Consider the following 27,261-nt stretch of genomic DNA (forward strand, 5'->3'; position numbering starts at 1 on the left):
TACAACTATATTCAGTACGAATATGCATAAAATACAACTATATTCAGTACGAATCTGCATAAAATACAACTATATTCAGTACGAGTCTGCATAAAATACAACCATCTTCAGTACGAGTCTGCATAAAATACAATGACATACGACCCAGCTCATGCTGTAGCACAGGAATGTATGACACTCATGAATCCTGAGAATGCACTATTCTACATTTCGACTATGTAAACCACATAATCTAATTGCAAAATGGGATATTATGGGAATATTCTAGCAAGCTAACCATTTTTCTTATTTCCAACCAGACTTTTAAACCGAGGCATGCGGTGATTGGGCGTCATGGAGTCACGCGGTGTTCAATCGCTCTGCCCTACCTCGAGCAGTCGCTGAACGCGATCTTGTCTGCCAGCTTTAGCAGCGGTTCTATCTGGATCCTCCGTACACAACCTACGACAATTACTGATAATTACTGAAGACCTTTTCTTCTTTTGGAAGACCGTTCTCACCATGGGCGACAAGAAGAGCCCTACCAGGTATTTAACCGCGTACCCCAGTCCGTTTTGTGTCGATTTAGACTTGTTTTGCGAGAATTCCGTGCCGTTTGGGGTTGATATTCGGATGCTTTCTCAAGGAGTGTTTCTCCTTTTTTCAGTTTGTATGCCAGAGCTAGAATAGTGCACAGGCACTATGGCGGCTTCTCGCTCCCTACTCTACCAGACACTCTCAGACAAAGGGAAAATTTCTGTGGATACGCCTGGCATTCTAGGAAATGATATTCAGTGTCAACAGAACTCGTTCGAAGCTCAATGTCGAATGGACATTATTTGACATTCGTTTTGCTAGCTAACATGCTTAGCCCCGAGCTAAAATATGTAGCTAGTCTGCTTGCTAGCCAGACTAGCGATGCAACCAAATGTTGTATCTAGCTAGCTAACTGGCTAACCAACATCATCTAGGTCGCTTGATTTTAGCCAGTGATGGATTTATTCAAGAAGCTCGCCCTGGTTAACTATTATTAGGAATTCGAATGGATAATTTGACAACCAACCAATATTTTATGTATTAGTTTAAGTTTGCTCATTGAAAGGTGGGGGTACTGCATGTCATCACCACTAACAGTCATAACTAATCATATAAATGATATGTAATCAACTCACTTGACATGTCTCTTTTTCTAAGGCCGAAAAGACAAGCTAAACCAAGTGCTGACGACGGATATTGGGACTGTAGCGTCTGCACCTTCAAGAACAGTGCAGAGGCTTTTAAATGCAGCATCTGCGATGTGAGGAAGGGCACATCGACAAGGTACGTCTAAGGTTATTTTCTTTACTCCTGCTGTAAAGCATAGCAATTTATTGAAATCGAATTTAATCGGTTACCAATTTTTATATTAATGTTTGGACATTTTGATCGATGTTGTTGTAGACATGTTCCAGGGTGGCCATGCAATTCATTATTGTATGGATACTAGTGACTGAATGTAGTCGGCTAGGTGTGCTGCCGGTTGCCTCGGTAGCACAGAGAGGGGTGGGAGGAAGATGAGGGACTTTACTTTATAATGGCTGTAGAGCTGCTACAATGAAAGCTCTGAATTTGACTTCAATCAACGGGTCGAAACAAGAATTCTGCTGCTTTAAATATCTGTTAGAATGTATCACATACCAGTAGGATTAAATACCATACCATGGAAACTGTTAAGTTGTTGGTACTCTCTGATCTATGAAATTAATGCATTTTTCTTGTCAACCAATTAGTGTTACTAACTACTACATTGCCTACTTGAGACCTATCATAGATCTACCATATCACTGCAGTACATGTCTTGATTAGTATTTTGCTGGCTAGATATTGGTGTTATGAGCATTTTTTGTAATTTTATTTCACCTTTATTTAACCTGGTAGGCTAGTTATGAACAAGTTCTCATTTACAACAGCGACCTGGCCATGATAAAGCAAAGCAGTGTGACAGAAACAACGATACAGATTTACATATGGAATAAACAAGCGTACAGTCAATAACACAATAGAAAAAAGCAAGTCTATATACAGTGTGTGCAAATGGCATGAGCGGGTAAGGCAATAAATAATATATGATTGACAACATGTTAATTACTTATTTGAAATCCTTTCCTTTAGTTGTCATACTTCTGATCAGTCATATGCATACCACAGCTGTACAAACCCCTGATAGTTTGTTGTTTGAGTAAAATAGAGCCACTCTGAGAAGTCACAGTTAGAAACCTATTTCATGGCTGTCAGAAGGCCCTCTGTTATGGGAAACTGAGATGATACAATCAAGATATGCATTCTGTATTTGAATGTTTACCACTCACACTTGTGTTCTGGGGAATGATACTGCCGATAAGTTGTCTGTGTCAGAGTGTGAGTTCAGTCACTTCTAATCAGCTGCCTGATGAGATCTAGAGATGGATGAGTCATTTGTGAGCCTGCAGAAGAGTCCCCCCACCTTTCCAGCTGTGTTAAGCTGTCAGCAGAGCACTCATTCTAAGTCTGCCACTGGTAAAACGCTGACTGGTTTTACCACTAATCGAAAGTTGTGGGTACTGTATTTACATTTTTTTTGTCTCCTTTGATTTATTTATTCTCCTCTGATTTATTTATTTATTCTAACTAAATTGTTGCCTGCAGCTGATACTGGTAATATGTCACAATGTGGGTTAGCATGCTTTGTTGTTAATGGCAGGAAATGATGAGAAGCATGTCAAAACCCCTTACTATTGAGCTTTTGGCAGCAGCCCAATTGCCTCTTATTTGTTAAATGGAATCGCATGACATCACTGAAGTGGTTTGTCACATCCCCATTTGTTCTCAATTGTTCACCTTTGATGCAATTGTTTGCTATTTGTAACTCTGTCTCTTATTTATAATGAGCACTAATTGGGCATATTTTCTCTGTTTGATGTAATCCAGTGGAGCATGGGGAGAGCAGCTTGCTCTCAGCCAAGTGATCCACACTTTAGGAGTGCGTGTGGTGGTGATTTGTCTTTACTCCTTTTATCTAGCTAGTTAGTTTGCCTGAAGGGGCCTTTGTGTGAAGATGACGTAATAATCTGCTCACTAATTACAGTATATCTTTGCTGGTGTCGAGAGTTCAAAGAAAGCAGGTAGACTTATTTGCTTGGATGCGCACACTCATTCAGATTGTCGTTATTTTGTTTGTTTTAAAGCTAGAATCCTCGTCTTTAACTTATAAATAGCCATTGATTCTTGAGGAATATACCTTATAAATGCCTCGAGCTTAGTTCAACTGTCGTATTCCTAAAGAACCCAAAAAACAGTGCCTTCAGAAAGTATTCATACCCCTTGACTTATGCTACATTTTTGTTACAGCCGGAGTTCAAAATGGATTACAATTTCATTTTTTTACCCATCTACACACAAACACCATAATGAAAAAGTGAAAACATGTTTTTATAAATACATAAATATTTCATTTACATAGGTATTCACACCCCTGAGTCAATACTTTGTAGTCACACATTTGGCACCTGCGAGTCTTTCTGGCTAAGAACTTTCCACACCTGGGTTGTGCAACATTTGCCCATTCTTTTCAAAACTCTTTGTTCTGTCATTGATTTTTAATCATTGCTAGACAACCATTTTCAGGTCTTGCCATACATGTTCAAGTATATTTAAGTCAAACTGTAAACTTGGCTACTCAGCAACATTCCCTGTCTTCTTGGATAGCAACTCCAGTGTAGATTTGTTCTTGTTTTAGGTTATTGTCCTGCTGAAAGGTGACTTCATCTCCCATTGTCTGGTGGAAAGCAGACTGAAGCAGGTTTTCCTCTAGGATTTTGCCTGTGCTTAGCTCCATTCCATTTATTAATTTATTTTATCCTGAAAGACTCCCCAGTCCTATACGATTACAACCATACCCATAACATTATTCAGCCACCACTATGCTTGAAAATATGTAGTGGTACATATGTTTTATTGAATTTGCCCCAAACATAACACATTGTATTCAGGAGAAAAATGTATTACTTTACTGCCTTGTTTGCAGTATGCATGTTTTAGAATACTTTATTCTTTACTACTATGCACTCTGTCAATTAGGTTAGTATTGTCGAGTAACTACAATGTTGTTGATCCATCCTCAGTGTTCTCCTATCACAGTCATTGAACTCTGTAACTGTTTTAAAGTCACTATTAGCCTCATGGTGAAATTCCTGAGCGGTTTCCTTCCTCTCCGGCAACTGAAGTAGGAAGGGACGCCTTTATCTTTGTAGTGACTGTCTGTATTGATACACCATCCAACGTGTAATTAATAACTTCACCATGCTCAAAGGGATATTGAATGTCTGCTTTTTTCTTTACACATCTACGAATAGTTGCCATTTTTTGAGAGGCATTGGAAAATGTCCCCGGTCTTTCTGGTTGAATCTTTGTTTGAAATTCACTGCTCGACAGAAGGACCTTAGAATTATCTGTATGTTTGGGGTACAGGGATGAGGTAGCCATTCAAAAATGATGATAAATACTATTGCACACAGTCAGTCCATGTAACTTATGTGACCTGTTTAGCAAATTTGTTCTACTGAACTTATTTAGGCTTGCCATAACAAAGGGGTTGAATACTTATTGACTTAACCTGTCTAGGACTGGGGTTCCGCTAGCAGCAATGAAATTGCAGGGCGCCAAATACAAATCAACAGAAATCTCATAAATCAAATTTCTCAAACATACAAGTATTAGGCACCATTTTAAAGATACAATTCTTGTTAATCCAGCCACAGTGTCTGATTTCAAAAAATGCTTTACAGCGAAAGCTCCACAAACGATGATGTTAGGTCACCACCAACTCACAGAAAATCCCAGCCATTTTTCCAGCCAAAGAGAGGGGTCACAAGAAGCACAAATAGAGATGAAAATTAATCGCTAACCTTTGAAGATCTTCATCAGATGACACTCATAGGACTTCATGTTACACAATACATGTATGTTTTGTTCGGGAAAGTTCATATTTATATCCACAAATCTCATTTTACTTTGGCGTATTATGTTCAGTAGTTCCAAAACATGCAGTGATTGTGCAGAGAGCCACATGAATTCACAGAAATACTCATTAATAATGTTGCTGAAAATTCAAGTGTTATGCATGGAACTTTAGATACACTTCTCCTTAATGCGACCGCTGTGTCAGATTTCAAAAAAACTTTACGGAAAAAGCATAGTCTGAGAACGGCGCTCAGAGCTCAAACCAGCCATAGAAATATCCTCCATGTTGGGTAGTCAACATTGTTCATAAATATCATTATAAATATTCACTTACCTATGATGATCTTCATCAGAATGCACTCCCAGGAATCGCAGTTCCACAATAAATGCTTGTTTTGTTCGATAATATCCTTAATTTATGTCCATAGCTTCTTTTGTTTGGTAAACAAATCCAAAAGCGCAATCTGGTCCAGTCGGAGGAAACGTTCAAAAAGTTATTACAGGTCGAAGAAACTTGTCGAACTAAGTATAGAATCAATCTTTAGGATGTTTTTTATCATAAAAGTTCAATGTTCCAACCGGAGAATTCCATTGTCTGTAGAAAAGCAATGGAACGAGAGATACCTCTCATGTGAAAGCGCGTGACAGAGAACGAGGCTGCAGGCAGACCCAGCTCCCATCTGGCCCGGCCCCGCTTCACATGAGAAGCCTGAAACAAAGTTCTAAAGATGGCTGACATCTAGTGGAAGCCTTAGGAAGTGCAAAATAACCAATATCCCACTGTGTATTCGATAGGGGCGAGTTCAAAAACGACACCTCAGATTTCCCACTTCCTCATTTTTCTCAGGTTTTTGCCTGCCATATGAGTTCTGTTTATACTCAGACATCATTCAAACAGTTTTAGAAACTTCAGAGGGTTTCCTATCCAATACTACTAATAATATGCATATATTAGCATCTGGGACTGAGTAGGAGGCAGTTCACTCTGGGCATGCTATTCATCCAAAAGTGAAAATGCTGCCCTCTATCCAAAATAAGTTAACAACGTAAATGTAAACAAATACTGTATATCCTCAACATGGTTAACTATACATTTGAAATCATGGATGGTCAGTCCTTGAATCGATAGCTCTATGAATTTGAGTGGTTTCTCCTGCCCCATCCCTTAGCCCTTTTATTGAAACGGGCGGGGGAGAACTTATTGTTTAAATTTAGGGTTCTAGCTTTAAAGGTGTATTGATTTTTGTATGTTATATAGACTTGGCACACTCAGCAGAGAGGTTAAAGTGAAGCTGCCTCTAGGTAGTTGAGACTCTAAAGGATATTTACGAATGCATTTTAAAGGAGACGCAAATGTTTTTCAACCATCCATTTCTTACAGAGTTGGATACTGGGAGAATAAGCCATCTTTTTCAGCCGCAATAGAAGATGGGATATGTGGGACGGTAGCGTCCCACTTGGCCAAAAGCCAGAGAAAATGCAGAGCGCCAAATTCAAATATATTCCTATAAAAATCAAACTGTCATGAAATTACACATGTAAGATACCAAGTTAAAGCTACACATCTTGTGAATCCAGCCAACATGTCAGATTTCAAAAAGGCTTTTTGGCAAAAGCAACCGATGCTATTATCTGAGCATCGCACCATAGTAAACAAAAGAGAGAACATTTCAACCCTGCAGGCGCGACACAAAACGCAGAAATAAAAATATAAATCATGCCTTTGACATGCCATAAATATCACAAATGTTCCTTTTGTTCCATTAATTCCGACCATATTTATCCAAAATGTCAATTTATTTGGCGCGTTTAATCCAGAAAAACACCGGTTCCAACTTGCACATGACGACAAAATATCTCAAAAGTTACCTGTAAACTTTGCCAAAACATTTCAAACTACTTTTGTAATAGAACTTTAAAAATACCTCAACTAAATAATCGATCAAATTGAAGATGTGGTGATCTGTGTTCAATACAGGAAGAAAACAAACTCAAGCATGCTTTCTGGTCTTGCGCCTCTATCAAACAGAACACATGACGTGACACTCGTACAAGATGGCCGTACTTCTTAATTACACAGGAATAACCTCAACCAATTTCTAAAGACTGAACGTCTAGTGGAAGAGGTAGGAACTGCAAGCAAGTCCCTTAGAAATCTGGAATCCCAATGAAAAATCATTGAAAAGAGGGTGACCTTCAATTTTTTATAATAATCTGAATGGTTTGTCCTCGGGGTTTTGCCTGCTACATAAATTCTGTTATACTCACAGACATGATTCAAACAGATTTAGAAACAAATAATATGCATATCTTCTGGGGATGAGTTGTAGGCAGTTGAAATTGGGCTTCCACTAGATGTGAACCGTCTTTAGGAATTTGTTTGAGGATTCTGCTGTGAAGTGGGGGCTCATAAGGGCTGTTTGAGCCAGGTGTCTGGCAGAGTGCCACAGGCTCTGAGGCGCGGTCACGAGAGAGTTAACTCTTGTTCCATTGCTTTTCTACAGACATAGGAATTCTCCGGTTGGAACATTGACTTTTTATGTTAAAAACATCCTTAAAGATTGATTCCATACATCGTTTGACATGTTTCTACGGACAGTAACGGAACTTTTTGACATTTCGTCTGCAACTAGGGAACACGTTTCATGACTTTGGATTTGTTTACCATACGTGCTAACAAAAGTAGCTCTTTGGACATAAATGATGGACATATTTCAAACTAAATCAAACATTTAATGTGGAACTGGGATTCCTGGGAGTGCATTCTGATGAAGATCATCAAAGGTAAGTGAATATTTATGCTATTTCTGACTTCTGTTGACTACCCAATGTGGCGGATATCTTTTTGACTGCTTTGTTGTCTGAAAGCTGTACTCAGATTATTGCATGGTTGGCTTTTTCCATAAAGTTTTTTTGAAATCTGACACAGCGGTTGCGTTAAGGAGAAGTGTATCTATATTTCCCTGTCTAACAATTTTATTTTCATCGACATTTTTAATGAGTATTTCTGTAAAATGATGTGGCTCTCTGCATTATCACCGGATGTTTTTGGAACTAGTGAACGTAACGCGCCAATGTGTACAGAGATTTTTTTTTTTTACATAAATATGCGCTTTATCGAACAAAACATGCATGTATTGTGTAACATGAAGTCCTATGAGTGTTATCTGACGAAGATCATCAAAGGTTAGTGATTCATTTGATCTCTTTGTGCTTTTTGTGACTCCTCTTTTGCTGGAAAAATGGCAGAATTTTTCTGTGACTTGGTGGTGACCTAACATAATCGTTTGTGGTGCTTTCGCTGTAAAGCCTATTTGAAATCGGACACTTTGGTGGGATGTCTGTAGTTTTTTTGTGCCTTTTCCCGCAGCATTGTCCCAGCTATATCTGCGGCAGCTTGTCCTAGCCACTCTGCAGCGCACCAATAAGACGCTTCTAGACCCTTATTAAAATGGTATCTGTTGCTTATGTGTATCAAATACTTGTTCTTCTCACTGTATGTGTATATATGTATATGTATGTATGTATATGTATGTGTGTATGTATGTGTATGTATGTGTATATATATATGTGTGTGTGTGTGTGTATATATATATATATATATATATCACACACACACACATACAGTGGGGAGAACAAGTATTTGATACACTGCAGGTTTTCCTACTTACAAAGCATGGAGAGGTCTGTAATTTTTATCATAGGTACACTTCAACTGTGAGAGATGGAATCTAAAACAAAAATCCATAAAATCACATTGTATGATTTTTAAGTAATTAATTAGCATTTTATTGCATGGCATAAGTATTTGATACATCAGAAAAGCAGAATGTAATATTTGGTACAGAAACCTTTGTTTGCAATTACAGAGATCATACATTTCCTGTAGTTCTTGACCAGGTTTGCACACACTGCAGCAGAGATTTTGGCCCACTCCTCCATACAGACCTTCTCCAGATCCTTCAGGTTTCGGGGCTGTCGCTGGGCAATACAGACTTTTAGCTCCCTCCAAAGATTTTCTATCGGGTTCAGGTCTGGAGACATGCTAGGCCACTCCAGGACCTTGAGATGCTTCTTACGGAGCCACTCCTTAGTTGCCCTGGCTGTGTGTTTTGGGTCGTTGTCATGCTGCAAGACCCAGCCACAACCCGTCTTCACTGCTCTTACTGAGGGATGGAGGTTGTTGGCCAAGATCTCGCGATACATGGCCCCATCCATCCTCCCCTCAATACGGTGCAGTCGTCCTGTCCCCTTTGCAGAAAAGCATCCCCAAAGAATGATGTTTCCACCTCCATGCTTCACGGTTGGGATGGTGTTCTTGGGGTTGTACTCATCCTTCTTCCTCCAAACACGGTGAATGGCGTTCAGACCAAAAAAGCTATATTTTTGTCTCATCAGACCACATTACCTTCTCCCATTCCTCCTCTGGATCATCCAGATGGTCATTGGCAAACTTCAGACGGGCCTGGACATGCGCTGGCTTGAGCAGGGGGAACTTGCGTGCACTGCAGGATTTTAATCCATGACGGCGTAGTGTGTTACTAATGGTTTTCTTTGAGACTGTGGTCCCAGCTCTCTTCAGGTCATTGACCAGGTCCTGCTGTGTAGTTCTGGGCTGATCCCTCACCTTCCTCATGATCATTGATGCCCCACGAGGTGAGATCTTGCATGGAGCCCCAGACCGAGGGTGATTGACCATCATCTTGAACTTCTTCCATTTTCTAATAATTGCCTGTAGCCCATTCCAGCCTTGTGCAGGTCTACATTTTGAGCCCTATTGTCCTTACACAGCTCTCTGGTCTTGGCCATTGTGCAGAGGTGTCTGTCTTAATTCTAGCTAAATAAATTCCCCTGGATTATTTGTCAAACTGGCATGTTGTTTCTAAATGTCTGCGTAAGAGTGAAGGTTTCATCGAGTTTTGAGATATAACACACTGGCTGAGGATAGGCACTACTCCCAATATAAGTGAACCCCAAATAAATGTAGTTATCATATTTGCGCCTCTTTGATGGTCCAACTTCCCTGTCTGTTGTTCAGTGCTTTCCCAGGTAAGGGGGCAGTAGCTCTTCAGCTGCATCAGATTCATAACTGTCACTGTCCATGCTAGCTGGGCTAACAAATGTAGAATTACTGATGCTAGCATTGGATATGCTCGTGGAAGCACAACAACTTGTCGACAGGTGCAGGCGTAGTACCGCTGGTAGATACCAGCTCTACTGGTAGTACTGCTACTGTCTATGGACGCTTTGAGACTTAAAAAAAAAAAATTCGGGCAAACGGAAGGAGCAGCAGCTACGTTTGCACTGTTAGCGGAATTCCCGAGAGAGTGTACCGGTTAATGTGATTGGATGTTAATTATTTGTCTAGGGTACTTGTATTTGACATTGCGTTATTTCGCAATTAACTTCATTGGGATAGGGGGCAGCATTTTCACTTTTGGATGAAAAGCGTGCCCAGAGTAAACTGCCTCCTACTCAGTCCCAGATACTAATATATGCATATTATTAGTAGTTGTGGATAGAAAACACTCTGAAGGTTCTAAAACTTTTGAAAAAATTACTGCTTCGTATACCAGCCAGTGAATTCTATGCGTGACAGCTGGATGAGTCAACAGACGTGGCGGGCTTGGGTACAGCTCCTGGTATATGTCCGTTTACGTGTATAGGGGGTAAATTAAGGAAGACCTCTATTTTGTTTTTGTAATAATCACAATTACAACAATACTGAATTAACACTTATTTTAACTTTAATATAAAACATCAATAAAATCAATTTAGCCTCAAATAAATAAATAATGAAACATGTTCAATTTGGTTTAAATATTGCAAAAACAAAGTGTTGGAGAAGAAAGTCATGTGCCATGTAAAAAAGCTAACGTTGAAGTTCCTTGCTCAGAACATGAGAACATATGAAAGTTGGTGGTTCCTTTTAACATGAGACTTCAATATGCCAAGTTAAGAGGTTTTAGGTTGTAGTTAATATAGTATTTATAGGACTATTTATAGGACTATCTATATTTCATATACCTTTGACTATTGGATGTTCTTATAGGCACTATAGTATTGCCAGTGTAACAGTATAGCTTCCGTCCCTCTCCTCGCCCCTACCTGGGCTCGAACCAGGAACACATCGACAACCGCCACACTCGAAGCATCGTTATCCATCGCTCCACAAAAGCCGCGGCCCTTGCAGCGCAAGGGGAATAACTAGTCCAAATCTAAAAGCGAGTGACGTTTGAAACCGTATTAGCGCACACCCAGCTAACTAGCTAGCCATTTCACATTGGTTACACCAGCCATTAGGCTGATAGGCTTGAAGTCATAAACAGCGTTGTGCTTGCGAAGAGCTGCTGGCAAAACGCACAAAGTGCTGATTGAATGAATGATTACGGGCCTGCTGCTGCTCAGTCAGACTGCGCTATCAAATCAGACTTAATTATAACATAATAACACACAGAAATACAAGCCTTTGGTCATTAATATGGTCGAATCCAGAAACTATCCTTTCGAAATCAAAACCTTTATTAGTTCAGTGAAATAAGGAACCGTTCGGTATTTTATCTAATGGATGGCATCCCTAAGTCTAAATATTCTTGTTACATTGCACAACCTTCAATGTATGTCATAATACAATTATATAATTATATAATATAATTTATAAGATAAGTTTAATGCTAGCTAGCATTTTACCTTTGCTTCTACTGCATTCACGTAACAGGCAGGCTACTCGTGGAGTGCAATGGTTAGAGTTGGACTAGTTAACTGTGCGGTTGCAAGATTGGAACCCTGAGCTGACAAGGTAAAAATCTGTCGTTCTGCCCCTGAACAAGGCTTTTAACCCACCGTTCCTAGGCTGTCATGCCTAGTTAAATAAAGGTGTATTTTTTTATATTTTTTTTATATATTCGGAAATCGACGCCCAAAAACACTGATCGGCCCTAATTAATCGGCCATTCCGATTTAATCGGTCGACCTCTAGTATCTGTACGGATGGCACAAAAGCCATGACAGGGAGACATAGTAGAGTGGTAACGCGCATGCAAGCAGTTGCTCCCCACGCCACTTGGGTACACTGCAGCATCCACCAAGAGGCTCTTGCTGCCAAGGGGAATGCCTGACGGATTGAAATATGTTTTGGACACTACAGTGAAAATGGTTAACTTTGTTAAAGCAAGGCCGCTAAACTCTTGTGTATTTCCTGTATTATGCAATGAAATGGGCAGCGACCCATGTAAAGCTTTTACAACATACAGAAAGAAGTGCGCTGTTATCAAGGGGCAAAGTATTACCACGTTTTTTTTAATTGAGAGATGAGCTTAAAGTTTTCTTAACTGACCATAATTGTCACTTGTCTGACCACTTGAATAATGACGAGTTTCTCACACGACTGGGTGATGTTTTTTCTCGCCTGAATGATCTGAATCTAGGATTACAGGGACTCTCCGCAACTATATTCAATGTGCGGGGCAAAATTGAGGCTATGATTAAGAAGTTGGAGCTCTCCTCTGTTTGCATTAACAAGGACATCACACAGGTATTTCCATCATTGTATGATTTTTGTGTGTGCAAAGGAACTCAAGCTTTCGGACAATGTCAAATGTCATATAGCAAAGCACCTGAGTGAGTTGGGTGTGCAATTACATAAGTACTTTCCTGAAACGGATGACACAAGCAACTGGATTCGTTATCCCTTTTATGCCCTACCTTGAAGTCAATTTGCCTTTTTTCAAAAACATAAAGTGCTTTTAGAGTTAGAAAAACTCATAAGCCCTAGGAAAACATGATTTTTCACACAGGGTGCCTTTCCTTTGCTGGGTGGGCAGTTTGGGAACTTTTAGGCGAAGTTAGAGTATACACCACTGCATCGAGCCTGATGGGAAGACCGCAATCACATACAGCATGATGTTAAAGGATAACAATCCATAAACTCTGACATCATAATAAGCCAGTAGGTCCCAATCATAAGAATACAAAAACTCAAATCAATCAAATATATTTATAAAGCCCATTTTACATCAGCAGATGTTAGTACTTATACAGAAACTCATTATAAAACGGCAAACAATGCAGAAGCACAACCATTAAGCACTTCCCAATCGAAATGTACAACGATTACTTCCCATTGGACAAAGCATTTAATGTTTAGCAAAGTCGCCTAAAGTTTTTAAAGTGGAGCTGACAACACTTTGAACTATTTTGCCGATATGAAACAGTCAAAAATATATAATTCCCAGTTTATGCTACAAAACCAACTTTATAAGAGGTTTTAAAAATAGGTTCTATTTGACTCAATGTTCCATGACTTTCACTAAGGCATTGTTGGCAGAATAGATGGATGCACTTCAATGCATGATTAATCTAATTCACCAATACCTTTCTTGGTAGTCCAAAACATATTGCTATCAGATTGTAAATCACAGCTGGCCTGGTACATTGTTTGCTGCTTCTATTCGTTTCAGTTTCAATGACACTCTTCTGGACAAAAACGGACGAATGTAACTAACGCTGGGAATATGAATTTAATCATAAATAGATACGCTAGCCTATTAGCAGTGTTATGTGGCAAGTTAAAAACACAGCGCCTAACATTAGCTAGCTAGGCCTATTGTTCTCCGCTGTACTTGGGTTAGTAATAATTTGTGGAGTATCTATTTTCCCTCTGCATGCATTTTTTTCACTGAATGTCAACAAAAATCTATTTTTTGAAAATATGAACACAGAAATACTTGACATTTTGAACTCATTATGGTGATGATTTGACAATTACAATCATGGTCTTGAATTGGAGTTGCATTTTTCTGGTCTCGGCCATGTCTCGATTTGCTTCGGCCTTGGTCTTGAAAAAATATAAGCACTGACTAAATTATAATTTATTATCCTGCGGCTGTCATATTCAGATGTAGCCAGCACCTAAAACCAATCACTCTGCTGCTAGAATGTGATGCCTTGCGGATTGATCAGTTTTCCTTATGACTGTGCTGTGTTTATGCTGCAGGTCCCTGTTCCAGGGAGAATCAATCAGGGCCTTTTTAACTTGATTAATGGTTGGTATCGGGGACCCGTGCCGTTTGGCTGTCTGTGGTTTTGGGGATAGGACGTTCCCCGTGACTTGTTGCTTGCCACTTTATTCCAGACATGTTTAGGAGGTAGGAATTTTTGCTCAGTGCTGTTGTGCATAATGCTGGTGATTCTTGTGTTCCAAACCAAATTATTGGTATTGTGTTAACTCCGCTGTTAGATATGTACAGAGTGCAACCTGTTGATGTGTCATATCGACGTTGTGATGTTCGTGAGTCTGAAGTTTCTAAAACTGAATGATGTCTGAGTATAACAACTCATATGGCAGGCGCAAACCTGAGAAAAATCCAAATAGGAAATCTGAGGTTTGTAGTTTTTCAACTCTTTGCTATTCCAAAATACAGTGTAAATGGGGCCATCTTGCACTTCCTACGGCTTCCACTAGATGTCAACAGTCTTTAGAACGTTGTTTCAGGCTTCTACTGTGACGTGGGGATGAATGAGAGCTGATTGAGCCAAGTGTCTGGCAGAGTGCCACAGGCTCTGAGGCGTGGTCACGAGAGAGTTAGCTCTTGTTCCATTGCTTTTCTACAGACAATGGAATTCTCCGGTTGGAACATTATTGAACATTTATGATAAAAATATCCTAAAGATTGATTCTATACTTAGTTATATAACTTTTTGAACTTTTCGTCTGACGTTCGGCTGGACCTGAAGGCTCGTTTGGATTTATTTACCAAACAAATTTGGACATAAACGAACAAATCAAACATTTATCGTCGAACTGGGATTCCTGGGAGTGCATTCTGATGATCATCAAAGGTAAGTGAATATTTATAATGCTGACTGTTGACTACACAATATGGCATATCTTTTTGGCTGTTTTGTTGTCTGAACTCTGTATTCAAATTATTGCATGGTTTGCTTTTTCCGTGAAGGTTTTTTGAAATCTGACACAGCGGTTGCATTAAGGGGAAGTACATCTCTAATTCCATGTAGAACATTTGTATTTTCATCAACATCTTTTTGGCTGGAAAAATGGCTGTGTTTTTCTGTGAGTTGGTGGTGACCTAACATAATCGTTTGTGGTGCTTTCGCTGTAAAGCATTTTTGAAATCACACTGGCTGGATTAATGAGAATTGTATCTTTTTTTAAAATGGTGTAAAATACTTGTATGCTTGAGGAATTTTAATAATGAGATTTTGGTTGTTTTGAATTTGGCCCCGACTTTCACTGGCTGTTGGCGAGGTGGGACGCTACCGTCCCACATATCCCAGAGAGGTTCAAATTATGCAATAAGGTCATTATAATCTCTGGATTTTACTACTGTCACATTAACACATTTTCAGGGATAATGGAATTACATGAGTGGGACATGCTGGCACGGACTCCATTTGTATCTCCTATCCCCGCCACACCACCAGCCCCACTCGCTCAGAGGTACTGCTTTAGCTTATCCAGCATTATCAGCATCTGCACTAAACTTTAAGCATGAGTGGGTAGGTCCTAGTCTTAATGTGTTAATTGGCAGATTTAAAAGTACTTAATTACTTCATGGGATTTAAGAGAATGTGATGCACAGGCTATACAGTGCATTTGGAAAGTATTCAGAGCCCTTGACTTTTCCACAATTTGTTACAATCTTATTCTAAAATAAAAAATATACCTTATTTACGTATGTATTCAGACCCTTTGCTATGAGACTTGAAATTGAGCTCAGGCGCATCCTGTTTCCTTTGTTCATCCGTGATGTAACTGCAGCTTCATTGGAGTCCACCTGTGGTAAATTCAATTGATTGAATATGATTTGGAAAGGCACAAACCTGTTTCTATAATTTTCAACAGTTGACAGTGCATGTCAGAGCAAAAACGAAGCCATGAGGTCGAAACATTTCTGCAGCATTGAAGGTACACAAGAACACAGTGGCCTCCATCATTCTTAAACTGAAGAAGTTTGGAACCATCAAGACTTCTGCCAAGCCATACTCCTTAATGGAGAGATGTGGGTCTTGGTCGGGGATGTGACCAAGAACCTGATGGTCACTCTGACAGAGCTCCAGAGTTCCTCTGTGGAGATGGGAGAACCTTCCATCTCTGCAGCACTCCACCAATCAGACCTTTATGGTAGTGGCCAGACAGAAGCCACTCCTCAGTAAAAGGCACATCACAGCCCACTTGGAGTTGCTAAAAGACAATGACCCTAAGCACACAGCCGAGACATTGCAGGAGTGGCATCGGGGCACGTCTCAGAAGTTTCCTTGAGTGGCCCAGCCAGAGCCCGGACTTTAACCCAATCAAACATTTCTGGAGAGACCTGAAAATAGCTGTACAGCAACACTCCCCATCCAACCTGACAGAGCTTGAGAGGATCTGCAGAGAAGAATGGGAGAAACTCTCCCAATACAGGTGTGCCAAGCTTTGTAGCGTGATACCCAAGAAGACTCGAGGCTATAATCACTGGCAAAGTTGCTTCAACAGTCCTAAGTAAATGGTCTGAATACTTATGTAAAGGTTTGTCATTATGGGCTATTGTGTGTGGATTGATAAGATAATAAAAAAAAAATCAATTGTAGAATAAGGATGCAACGTAACAATATGTGGAAAAAGTCAAGGTGCCTGAATACTTTCCAAATGCACTGTATACATTATTAGGAGAGTGTGTTTCCAGGCTGTGGGAAGGAGGGGGGTGAGTTCTGCTGGGTGTGATGGATGGCGGGCGGGGGGGGACATGTGTTCACTCAGCCAAGAGTCTCCTGGGGGATGACAGAATGGAGCACATCATTACCCAGGAAGGGAAGCACTGGGCAGGCCCTCACACATGCTGCTTACCACCACAGCTATCTCTCTGGATCACAACTCTGTGGGTGTCAGTCACTTAACACGAGACTGGGGAGAGGAACAGCTCAGGAGTAGTCATCTAGGAAATATATTGGATTGTGTTTATTCAGTCAAGATTGACATTGAATAGGTCATGTCAATCTGTGTGTAGAATAATTAGTCACTAGGAGACTAGAGCAGTGTTATTTCCATGAAAGCGAATTTGTAGTGTTTGTCTAGCATTAAGCACTGTTGGGTTTCTGTAATTGCATGCTTTGTTTTTGTTTTGGTCCTGTATAGACACTACATGAAACACTATAAGATACAACATGCTTCCTGAGCAGTGTTGCTTGATAACTTGTTGAACTAATTTGAATCAGGCCAACCAAGGACGGCAGCAGCAGGGTTACTGGGTCCAGCAGACAGAGACAAACACAGAGGAGAGAGGAACTGAATGAGGAATAACAATGGACGGAAGAGGGAAACGCAGTGAGTGAAATTGCACCGAAAAGGTATAGCAGGGAAGAAATGGATGCATATGGAAAAATGGGATTGAAGAGGAAGTGGGTGATACCATAGAGGTAAAGAGAAGGAGAAAATTATACCACAGAGGGGGAGAGAGTGATAAACAGGAATGCACTATGGAGCAGCTGATGAAGGGAGCGCATACATGCTTATTGCTTTCACGACTGGCTGTCAATCACCCTGATGAGGCAGTTTGTAGCCTGAAGGTCAGACATGGGAGGGAATGTCTATCAGTGGGAGGTTAGACACATGAATACATTCTTCATTGAAAAATTGCATAATTTTTTTCCCTTTAAATAAATGATATTTATGGATTCTCTCTTCCCCCCTCTTGTCAACTGTCCCGAATAGTGTTGTCTCACCACATCACCGTGGGAACTACAATGTCACGCTCAGATGCCTTGTTTTGTGCTCTTCTCTGAGGGAACATAATGGAGGGCTGTGTTAGTGGAGGGGTTTGTGCTGGGGCCCACTTTGTATACTGAGTACCTGGGGCATGGGGGACATGCGGAGGCAGGCATCCCCCTTAGGGGGGGGGGGGGGGCAGTATCCTGTGTCTGGAGGGGATGGATTAATGTTTAATAATGTCCTTGACTTTAGCAGGCAAGCAGTGCTGCAGCCGGGAGCTTCTCTCCACTCCAGGTGCTTTCTGAATACTCGTACACAGTATAGTACTGTACTGTATTCATCACCGGCTGGAGGCAACAGGCACAGTTCACAGACTGGTTTATGGGAGCTGGGTCCCACAGGTTGTTTAACATATTACAGAACAGCCAGCTTTGCCTCTCCACTCCGCTCCACTAGTCCATCTCTGTGCTGAGGGGTTACTTATTCATAGTGATCAAGGCACCGACTGCAGCAGCTTGTGAACGTTGGTGCGGAACAAGATGTTGATGCTCTGTTGCCATGGTGTAGAGAAGTGTTCTGATCAAACAGAAGCCCAATGGATCACACCATGTTGAATCTGAAGCCTGAGCACAATGTGGCTGTGACAGTAGACAATCCGGTCATGATTAGGTCTACACCGAGGAAGGAAATGTGACTTTTTATACCAAGAGAATTCAATTTGCAGATGTAACGCTCTTGACTAAGAAAAAGGCTATTACATAGCCTGACATTAAAAAAGAAAATGAGTAGTTTTCGATTCTGATGTCTTACCTTCTGACTGCAGTTGGTAGAGGAAACATTTTTGTCTGTCTTCTCCCTCTTTGAGCTGCCACTGCTGCATGCTCCTGGTCTGTTGCTGGCTGGGAGTTATTGCCTGTCCTCCACACAGCACTTGAAATAAAGAGCTGTGTTAATGAGCTTTCCTGTGGTCATCTGTTTCTGTCAATCTGTCACAAACTGTTCAACTGTATATTATTTGTCTCGATCTTCCACACTCTCTGTGCTCTTTCGGTAGGAGGCTAATATTGACATGCAGGACTAGTTCCTGTGAAGTCCAGAACTCTTATGATTGGGACAATATCGTGGGTGTGGCTGGCAGTGTAACCATAGTTCTCAATCCGCCTGGATTTAGTGTTTTGAGCTGATGAGTCATTTCATTGGCTCGTGCTGAGTTAGACTCCACACCACTGTATCAAGAAGAATTGAAGTGTCAGTCAGAGAGGCGATGATGTCAATCATTATCTATGGAGGTGTGAAAAGGAGGAAGGTTTTTGATCTAGGCTTATCTGGTGTTTCTCAGTGAGAAGTGGCTTGGTACAGACTCCTTGGTTATGATGTCCTGCATATTTAAATGTATTAGTCACACTCAGTCTCCTTTTCACCTCATTTATCACCTGTTTTACTTAACATAGGCACATCTTAAAAGGTGCTCAAGGTGTCCTCATAAACCCCCCCACTTGTGTCATATTACCTCTTGTGTGCTCTATTGTTCCCGCAAGCAAGGGGGGAAGCTGACGACATCAGAGGGAACCATCAGACCAAATCCTTGAATGGACTACACCATGAAGTTTCAACTTGTTTAAAAAAATATGTATTTTTGTCTGTAGATTTATTTATGTGGGATATTGTTTTTCAATGGGAAGAGTAAATATAGCTGGAGTGCGTATTTAAGTCTGTTGGTGAGTGTGGCTGGCCCATGATCTGGATCCAGCAAGCAGTGTTAATGGGACACAGTGGTGGTGTTCAGAGCAGCGGTGACGTAGCTGGTAAATAAATAATATACTGTACAGTAACAGCACCATGGGGCAGGCCAACTGGGAGCTGCGCTCCTATCATGCCAGCAACAACTCCATGGCTGAGTTACAGCTGGCACTAAATCATAGCTTAACTATTGGGGCTGTTTCTACTGCTTCTCTCTGAGCTGAGCTCTGCTGCTGCCTCTGACACACATCTCTGGGACTGGGGTGACGGACCGAGGAGGTGTGAGATTATCAATCAATCACACTCACTTTCTACCTCCAGCTCTCTGCTAAAAGCTTACCCTGCCACAGGAAATTATTTCTGAGCCTGTCGGACACGGGAACCTGAGAACATGTTTACGAGTGTTTGGGCTGCATGCATCCTGCCAAATCCTGTGATTGATCAGTGACACTTCATGGGGTTAGTACTGCAGTTAGAGAGACAAATAGTTTTGTGTGTTTGAGTGCGTGTTGCAAAGTGACCTGTGCTAATCAGACAGTACAAGCTAGTCTCCTCGGGGGGGGGATCGAGAATTGAAATTGATATGAAGTTGCTCTAACCTTATGTCACTAGGTTGCCATGAGTGTCTTATCATCCAGATGCTGCTGAACGTGAGCATGTCGATCCCTCTCCTCTTCTCTAGTGTGTGACATGCATTGACTCTGCAGGTGGAGTGAGTAGGCTAGCTACATGTAGTTCCAGAGCCGTTGCAGCTGTGGTGGGTGGTGCCACTGGGCCCTGCTCATCAGCGCATTCATCACCGTCTGCATGTTTTGGAGCGTGTCACGTGCGCTATGTCATGACGCAATAAGCGATTGATTGCCTTTTTATCGGCTGGAGGGATAGAGGGTGGGTTCTCTGTCGCAGAATGGGGATATATAGGCAGTTTGGGGATATGGTGGGAGCACGGGGAATTAGAGAGATGTGAGATGATATCTGGGACGTGCGATCTCTGAGTTAAACCACTCCAGCAGCCTTGTGAAAACTACTCTCCTCTCGACAGACCTCTTCAGCCATGCATCATTAACAATGTACCCAACCAAATTAGACAGAAAAAGAACCATCTCAAACCTCAGGGCCATGTTGTCTAAAATATGTCTTGGCCAGCGCCAGCTGTAACAGCCACACTCAGTTATCAAGTTTCTGCTCATGTTTTACCTTTTTAAATGTAACCTTTATTTGACTAGGCAAGTCGGTTAAGGACCATTTTTTTATTTACAATGACGGCCTAGGAAAAGTGGGTTAGGTGCAGAAGGACAGATTTTTACCTTGTCGGCTTGGGGATTCGATCTAGCAACCTTTCTGGTTACTGGCCCAATGCTTTAACCACTAGGCTACCTCCCGCCCCTGAACCTGATCCACTTAAAGATAAGACTGAGAGCGAGAGCCTCAGTCAGTACCTCATCTGTATTGCAGTCAACAGGTAGGCTACATTTTCTATGAGCCAGACAGAGCTTGTTTATCAGTTCAGTCTGAGGCTTAGAGAGAAGCATCAGAAATTATGGAATTCCCCATCTGTCCTCAGTCCTGCAGAGTTCCTTTAATCATGACACCCTGAACAGCTACACAATAAGGAGGACTTCCTGCCAATGCAGTAGATGAGATGGGGAGGCTATACCATCTTTGCCATGGGTGGATGTGCCTCCCGAGTAACTGGCAAACCATGCACCATTCTGGGGTGGGTGGGTCGGTGCATACATGTCTGGTTTACGCTGGTATTTCTCACGGAGCTGTGATTCTCTGGCCTGTCAAGAGTCAGGTCTTTGGAGCCTGTCTGTCGCTCTCTGGTCTTCTGTCTCTTCCCCCTGAGACCCTGCTCTGAATTTAAGTAGGGACTTAAAATATGCTGTCCTTACAGTTGACTTGTGTTTTAGGAGAATAAACAGTTTTTCATGAAACACCCGTTGTAACCTCTTAGGTGGAAGAGTGATGAGCTTCCACTGAGCCTTTCATCCTAGAGCTTTGTATTCATCCGCGAAGACACTAATTGTCTCCCTCTCTGATTTAGGATGCATTTGCCTGCTGAATGTGAATGGTTGGGCTCAAAAATAATAGGCTAGGTGTGTGTGAGAGAGACCACAGAGGGCAACAATGACTTCATTCTGCTTGCTCTGGTTGTCGCGCCAGCTTGAGTGAGTGGCTGCACGTCCCTGTGGATCCCAGTCTGACAAATGGGGCCAACGCTGCAGTAATCAGATTAGAGGACGTAAATGACGGGCTGCAAATGTCCCACCTTGTGATCCCCCACATTCATTTTATTACAGCACTGAGCTAATGAGTTTACCCTTCAACCAGACTAGCCGACCAAGAGCTGTCACTTACACTCAGCCAGCCAGCCTGTGGCTCAATCCATCCAACTCCTTATAAGATGATGCAGTGTGTGTTGCTATGTGGTCAGGCAGGGGCTATCGTCATGTCAGCCCTGGCCCTGAGTGAGCCCAGCCTAGAGACGCTGCTGCCGGCTAATCCCTGTTTGTTCCCTGTTTTCTACAGGAAACCCAGGATCAACTCCCAGCTGGTGGCCCAGCAGGTGGCTCAGCAGTACGCCACGCCTCCCCCACCCAAGAAGGAGAGGAAGGAGAGGCCTGAGAGGGAGCACGACCCAGACGGGGAGCTGGTGGATGTGGAGGGGGAGCACCATGAGGCAGTGCGTCCGGAGAGAGTGAGGCCAGATGAAGGAGAATCTCCCCTGGATAACGGCAGGAAGGAGACACCGGACAATGACAAAGCAGAGAAAGTTAAAGAGGTAAAAGTGGAGGAGGAGGAGAAAGTGGAGGAGGAGAAAGTGAAAGAGGATGAGAAAGAGGAGATAGAGATCAGCCCAACCAGGCCCATCACCAAGAGACCCAGCCTCAAGGAGATCAGCCCAACCAGGCCCATCACCAAGAGACCCAGCCTCAAGGAGATCAGCCCAACCAGGCCCATCACCAAGAGACCCAGCCTCAAGGAGATCAGCCCAACCAGGCCCATCACCAAGAGACCCAGCCTCAAGGAGATCAGCCCAACCAGGCCCATCACCAAGAAACCCAGCCTCAAGGAGATCAGCCCAACAAGGCCCATCACCAAGAAACCCAGCCTCAAGGAGATCAGCCCAACCAGACCCATCACCAAGAAACACAGCCTCAAGGAGATCAACCCAACCACGCCCATCACCAAGAAAAACAGCCTCAAAGAGATCAACCCAACTAGCCCCATCACCAAGAAACCCAATAACAAAGAGATCAGCCTAGCCAGGCCCATCATCAAGAAACCCAACATCAAAGAGATCAGCCTAGCCAGGCCCATCACCAAGAAATCCAGCATCAAAAAGATCAGGTCAGTGTGTAGTTAAAGAAATAATATGTCTGTACAGAGGCACGTGTTTGTTTAAGCATCATCTGTCTATAGACATGAACTTTACTAATATAACTCCTGTGTTTGCCTGTGCAGACCCAAGACAGACATTCACCAGAGTCCACCTAGTGATAAACACAGTGTACAATCTGGGAAGTCAACAACCAAGACCAACAACTCTCACATCTCCAGGTTGGTCATTCTTCTCTCTGCTACTAGTACTGACAGTATCTTGCCGTTGGACATTGTGAAAACCTGTCATGGCATTTAAATTGCCACTCGTTCAAGCTATTCTTAAAGGCCACTGTTGGAAAAAAATCGAGTTATTCATAAATTATATTTGTATGTTCTACATCCACTCTCACTTTCTCCCTCTTACTTCTGGTTGATCTTGTTATTGCTCACGTTGTTGTTGGAATGAGCAGTTGGGTCTAATCACCCACACTGGGCTGGCCACATCTATGGTTGTATCTTAGTAAGGCAGTTTTATCAATGTAATTCTAACCCTGTGTTTTCCCCTGCCGACTAGGCCCAAACTGAAGAATATTGACCGGAGCACCGCCCAGCAGCTAGCGATAACGGTGGGGAACGTGACGGTCATCATAACAGACTTTAAGGAGAAGACCCGCTCCTCCTCCACATCCTCGTCCACCGTGACATCCAGCGCAGGCTCTGAGCAGCAGCATCAGAGCTCCGGCTCCGAGAGCATGGACAAGAGCTCGACTCGCACCTCCACTCCCAAAGGAGAGCTCTCTGTGGGGCAAGATGAGTCCTTCTGAGCCCTCCAGTCCAGGTGCTCTGAGAGGACTCTGTGGATGGGATCCCTTAGGGGGAGATATTTCACCTTCCTACTGCTGCCCTACCCCCTGCATCCATCTCCATTCCATCACCATCCCTGGATGCTGAGAGAGCTCGCTGATTGGAGCGGCCCCAGCGTGTGCCTGATGGTTAACGTCTAACCATGGGTACACGTTGTGCATGGCCCATGCGGGAGAGTGGGGCTGACAGGAATAATGTATTGTTTTATATTTGTATGTGGATATGTGGCTGATTCAACATTTTTGTTTTTGTATAAAGAAATTATCTGCACAATAACCACCATTTTAACAACTCTGAAATATTATTACCCTTATTTATTACTTGTTTCACCTGTATACTTTTAGACTTTTTTTGTTGAGGCTTTGCTTTGTAGTGCTACCTATCGCTCCCTTTGACACTAGTTTTGATGGTTGTACTGGTAGGATAGGACAAGGCTTGATACACCCACACAATGGTGCTAGATAGAGACAGACTGTGAAACAGTTTCCAACGTGGGATGGTCGTTCACACAATACAACAAAGTGCTAATAACCCAGAAATGTTCTCTTTCTCTCGTCCACTCTTTCTCACACTATCACTCTCCTACAGTGAGAGTGTGGACCTCTGTAGTCTGGTCTTTCAGGTTGATATGTAGAGGTCAATGTGCAGCATAAAAAGGTAACCTGTTTGATTTGAAAATCCTACGATGTAAACTCAACACACCAAACGTTTTCTTCTAGCTTTCTTTGTCTATGATTTAGTTTGATATAGAATTGATCGCCTGTCTAACTGTATGGTGTAGGCGATAGTGAAAAACACTAAAGTTGTTGATGTTTTTTGCATTCCGTCGCTTCAATATTGGTTAGCCATTTGAGGGATGGAGCGGGACCTTCTGCTTTGAGACAGGTTTATTTCTGTAATGACTGAAGGAAAGTTTAGATCCACCTGTTAAGACCAGAGTTTGAACTGTAATATAGTGATTCCCTGTACCGTTTATAATATCCAGCTGACGCTAAGGGACTTCAGCTTGTAATAAGTCCTAGCTAATGTTTAGCCTACTAATCTTCTTTTCAAATTCTGTTTACAAAGTTGTCATTTTCCAGTCCGTTTTGTGCAAATGCCTGGACAGATTGAGAATTGATTTGAGTGACTTATTCTGATAAGATATATTTAAGACTCCCAATATGTAGGCAAATGAAGGCAGAAACATTGCAAGTAGATGATATAATAGAATATTGCATTTTGTTTTGAATTTTCAAAGCAGTTACAGCTTACCTAAATAACCAATTAAATGGTTCTAATTCTCCTTTAGACAAATATAGACAAACACAATTTCCTCTTAACTGTAATAAATTGTATAAAGAATAAATGTGTATATGATATCTTAGTTTTATTTATTGAAGGACCAAAGGAATTTCATAATGACATGATACATAGACAAATGAATAACAATTTGAGATGCAATTATAAAATGTGTGAAATGAAATACATTTTAAATAAAGACTAATATAATCCATTTTAACGGTGTAATTATTTTCCACTTTTTTAACAACTCAACTTTGACATAAACCTGAGGATCAGCAAAACTTGACATGTTTTCTGAGCTGTATTTGAACACCTAACCATTATTTCAATCACAAGTGTCTACTCGGAGAACACAAGTTAGTTGCTCTGCTCAGTGAACACTAGACTAGAGGCAATGAGAACCAGTCATTAAGCAATGAGCTGTATTGAACTCGGCAGTGTTTCCAGAAGTTCTTGGAGCCATGGAAAACCCTGTTATCTGAGCCTCTGCTCTGCTCCACTCTCCTCCGTATAGTATCTGCCCCTGCAGAGAACCAATTGGCCTGAGCAGGCTAGTTTAATCTCTCCCTACAGACCTCTAAAGCAGGTCAGGCAAGTTGGGCATGCCCTTCTAATTTACTATGACCATGAGTCTATAGGGCAAGTGTTGAGGTAAAGGCCTTACTGTCTATTTTCAGTTGTAGAGAGTATAATCATATTTGTGTAGTGTGAATAAGCAATGTTTGTTGTCCAATAAGCATACGTTGTAACTTCAGACTCTTCCATGAGTTTCATTTTGCTGTTCAGCCGTATGATTATATGTCATGTATTTAAACTACATTATTTTGCAAAGATATGGAGTCTCTAGACTGAATGAGGGAGGATATGCAATGTGAACAGGATTATTGAGGTGTCTGGCTGAGATATAAAGAAAATTATGTTATCAATCATTTTTAATGAGCATATTAAATCTTTGCTTTGTAATGCAATCTAGAAGAAATTGGCCTAAAAAGCTATCTTTCACATGCCTTACCCGTAACCATATTCACTTGACTGACTTCTGTGACATTATATAATTGATTAATTGTATGTTAAATTATTGAAAAATGGGCATTTTGTAAACTTTGCTTGTATGTATAATTTTAAATTGTGCAAGAGCCATCGTGAGAATAATGGCATTGAAGCTGAACAGTTTTCTTTGTTTCTTTTACGCGCAAGCAGTTATGTTCTTGTGTGCGACCAGTAACCTTAATTTACTGTGTAAAGATGGTTACATTTTTTAGCTTTGTTTGTCAGAGACCCAAATATAGAATGCTTGTTTACTGACTACATAACATTAATCTCGTGAATTTCCAATTTAAATGTATTATACAAGCTCTTTTCATTTTCCTCTATTACAATGTCTTGTACAATGCTTTTAAAGTTTATGCTCAGTAAAAGTATGTAGGGTCAGTATATTTATACATGTTTTGCTTTCTGTTTCCTTTCTTACTACTAGCTGATGTGTCATTGGTCACCCTGTGAGATGGTGCCATTACTTCCATAATGTGGAAATGTATGGAGTGAATTTCACAGGATCACCGCTTCTTGTCTACTAGCTTATACAATGTTGAATTCTACATGTTACCTGGCATGTGCACGACATTATGCTTATTGGCTACCTTATCATTTCCTCTGCTTCAAATAGAAATGTCTATTTATGCATTTTAAGTGTAGTTTTTCACAAATAAAATTGTTAAAGTTGTCTATTCCTTGGGTGTTTCTTCCTCAGATTGAGCAAGGTGACCTGAGCTGTAGCTTCCATGTTTTATCAGTCATATCTGGCTGCATTCACAGATCAGCCGTCAAGACAGTCTCCTGCACTGTCACTGATTGAGATTTTTTTTTTTATACCTTTATTTAACCAGACAACTCAGTTAAGAACAAATTCTTATTTTCAATGACACCCTGGGAACAGTGGGTTAACTGCCTGTTCAGGGGCAGAACCATCCTTACACGTAGACGGTCCCAGGAAAGTCTGCTAGGGAGCACCTTCCTCCCTAGAGGCTGTTTCGCAGAGCAGCAGGTCAGTGAAGCTCTTTCAGGCAGTGGGATGAGGCTGAGCTCAGAGCAGAAGCAGCAGCCCTCTGCTGTCTGTCATAACCTGGATGACAATATGTTACGAATTTGCAAAACGTGTTAGGAATTCTAACGTTAGCTACCTGGTTAACCATAGCTAGGGTAGTGGTTAGGGGAAGGGTTAGCTAAAAGGGTTAAGTTTAGGCAAGGGTTCGGATTAGGTTTAGCTAACACGCTAAGTAGTTGAAAAATAGCTAAAAAGAAGTAAGTAGTTGAAAAGTTACTCATTAGCTGAAAGGCTAAAGTTGTCCTTGACGAGATTCAAACTTGCAACCTTTAGGTTG

General features: G+C 41.5%; 1 protein-coding gene across 3 annotated transcripts; it reads left to right on the forward strand.

Moving 5' to 3' along the window:
* The first annotated feature begins 320 nt into the window (after positions 1-320).
* LOC109898130 (RING1 and YY1-binding protein) lies at positions 321-26,603 on the forward strand. Of its 3 annotated transcripts, none has more exons than XM_031792613.1 (6): positions 321-527; positions 1,174-1,299; positions 21,938-22,273; positions 22,319-22,759; positions 22,874-22,969; positions 23,307-26,603. In XM_031792613.1, the coding sequence occupies exons 1-6, from the start codon at positions 502-504 to the stop codon at positions 23,554-23,556; spliced, it is 1,275 nt and encodes a 424-aa protein (XP_031648473.1). In that variant the 5' UTR covers positions 321-501; the 3' UTR covers positions 23,557-26,603. The 3 variants fall into 3 exon arrangements, with proteins under 3 accessions (XP_031648473.1, XP_031648531.1, XP_020348537.2); XM_031792671.1 differs by having other exon boundaries at positions 21,938-22,259; positions 22,305-22,759; XM_020492948.2 differs by having other exon boundaries at positions 322-527; positions 21,938-22,759.
* Positions 26,604-27,261: the final 658 nt, after the last annotated feature.

Source organism: Oncorhynchus kisutch, linkage group LG1, assembly GCF_002021735.2.
Source record: "Oncorhynchus kisutch isolate 150728-3 linkage group LG1, Okis_V2, whole genome shotgun sequence".
Classification (NCBI taxonomy): Eukaryota; Metazoa; Chordata; class Actinopteri; order Salmoniformes; family Salmonidae; genus Oncorhynchus; species Oncorhynchus kisutch.

Coding starts and splice junctions, on each gene's coding strand:
- LOC109898130 (XM_020492948.2), top strand. CDS start 502: ATGGGCGACAAGAAGAGCCCTACCAG. Junction 1,300..21,937: donor AGGAAGGGCACATCGACAAG/GTACGTCTAAGG, acceptor TGTTTTCTACAG/GAAACCCAGGATCAACTCCC. Junction 22,760..22,873: donor TCCAGCATCAAAAAGATCAG/GTCAGTGTGTAG, acceptor TTGCCTGTGCAG/ACCCAAGACAGACATTCACC.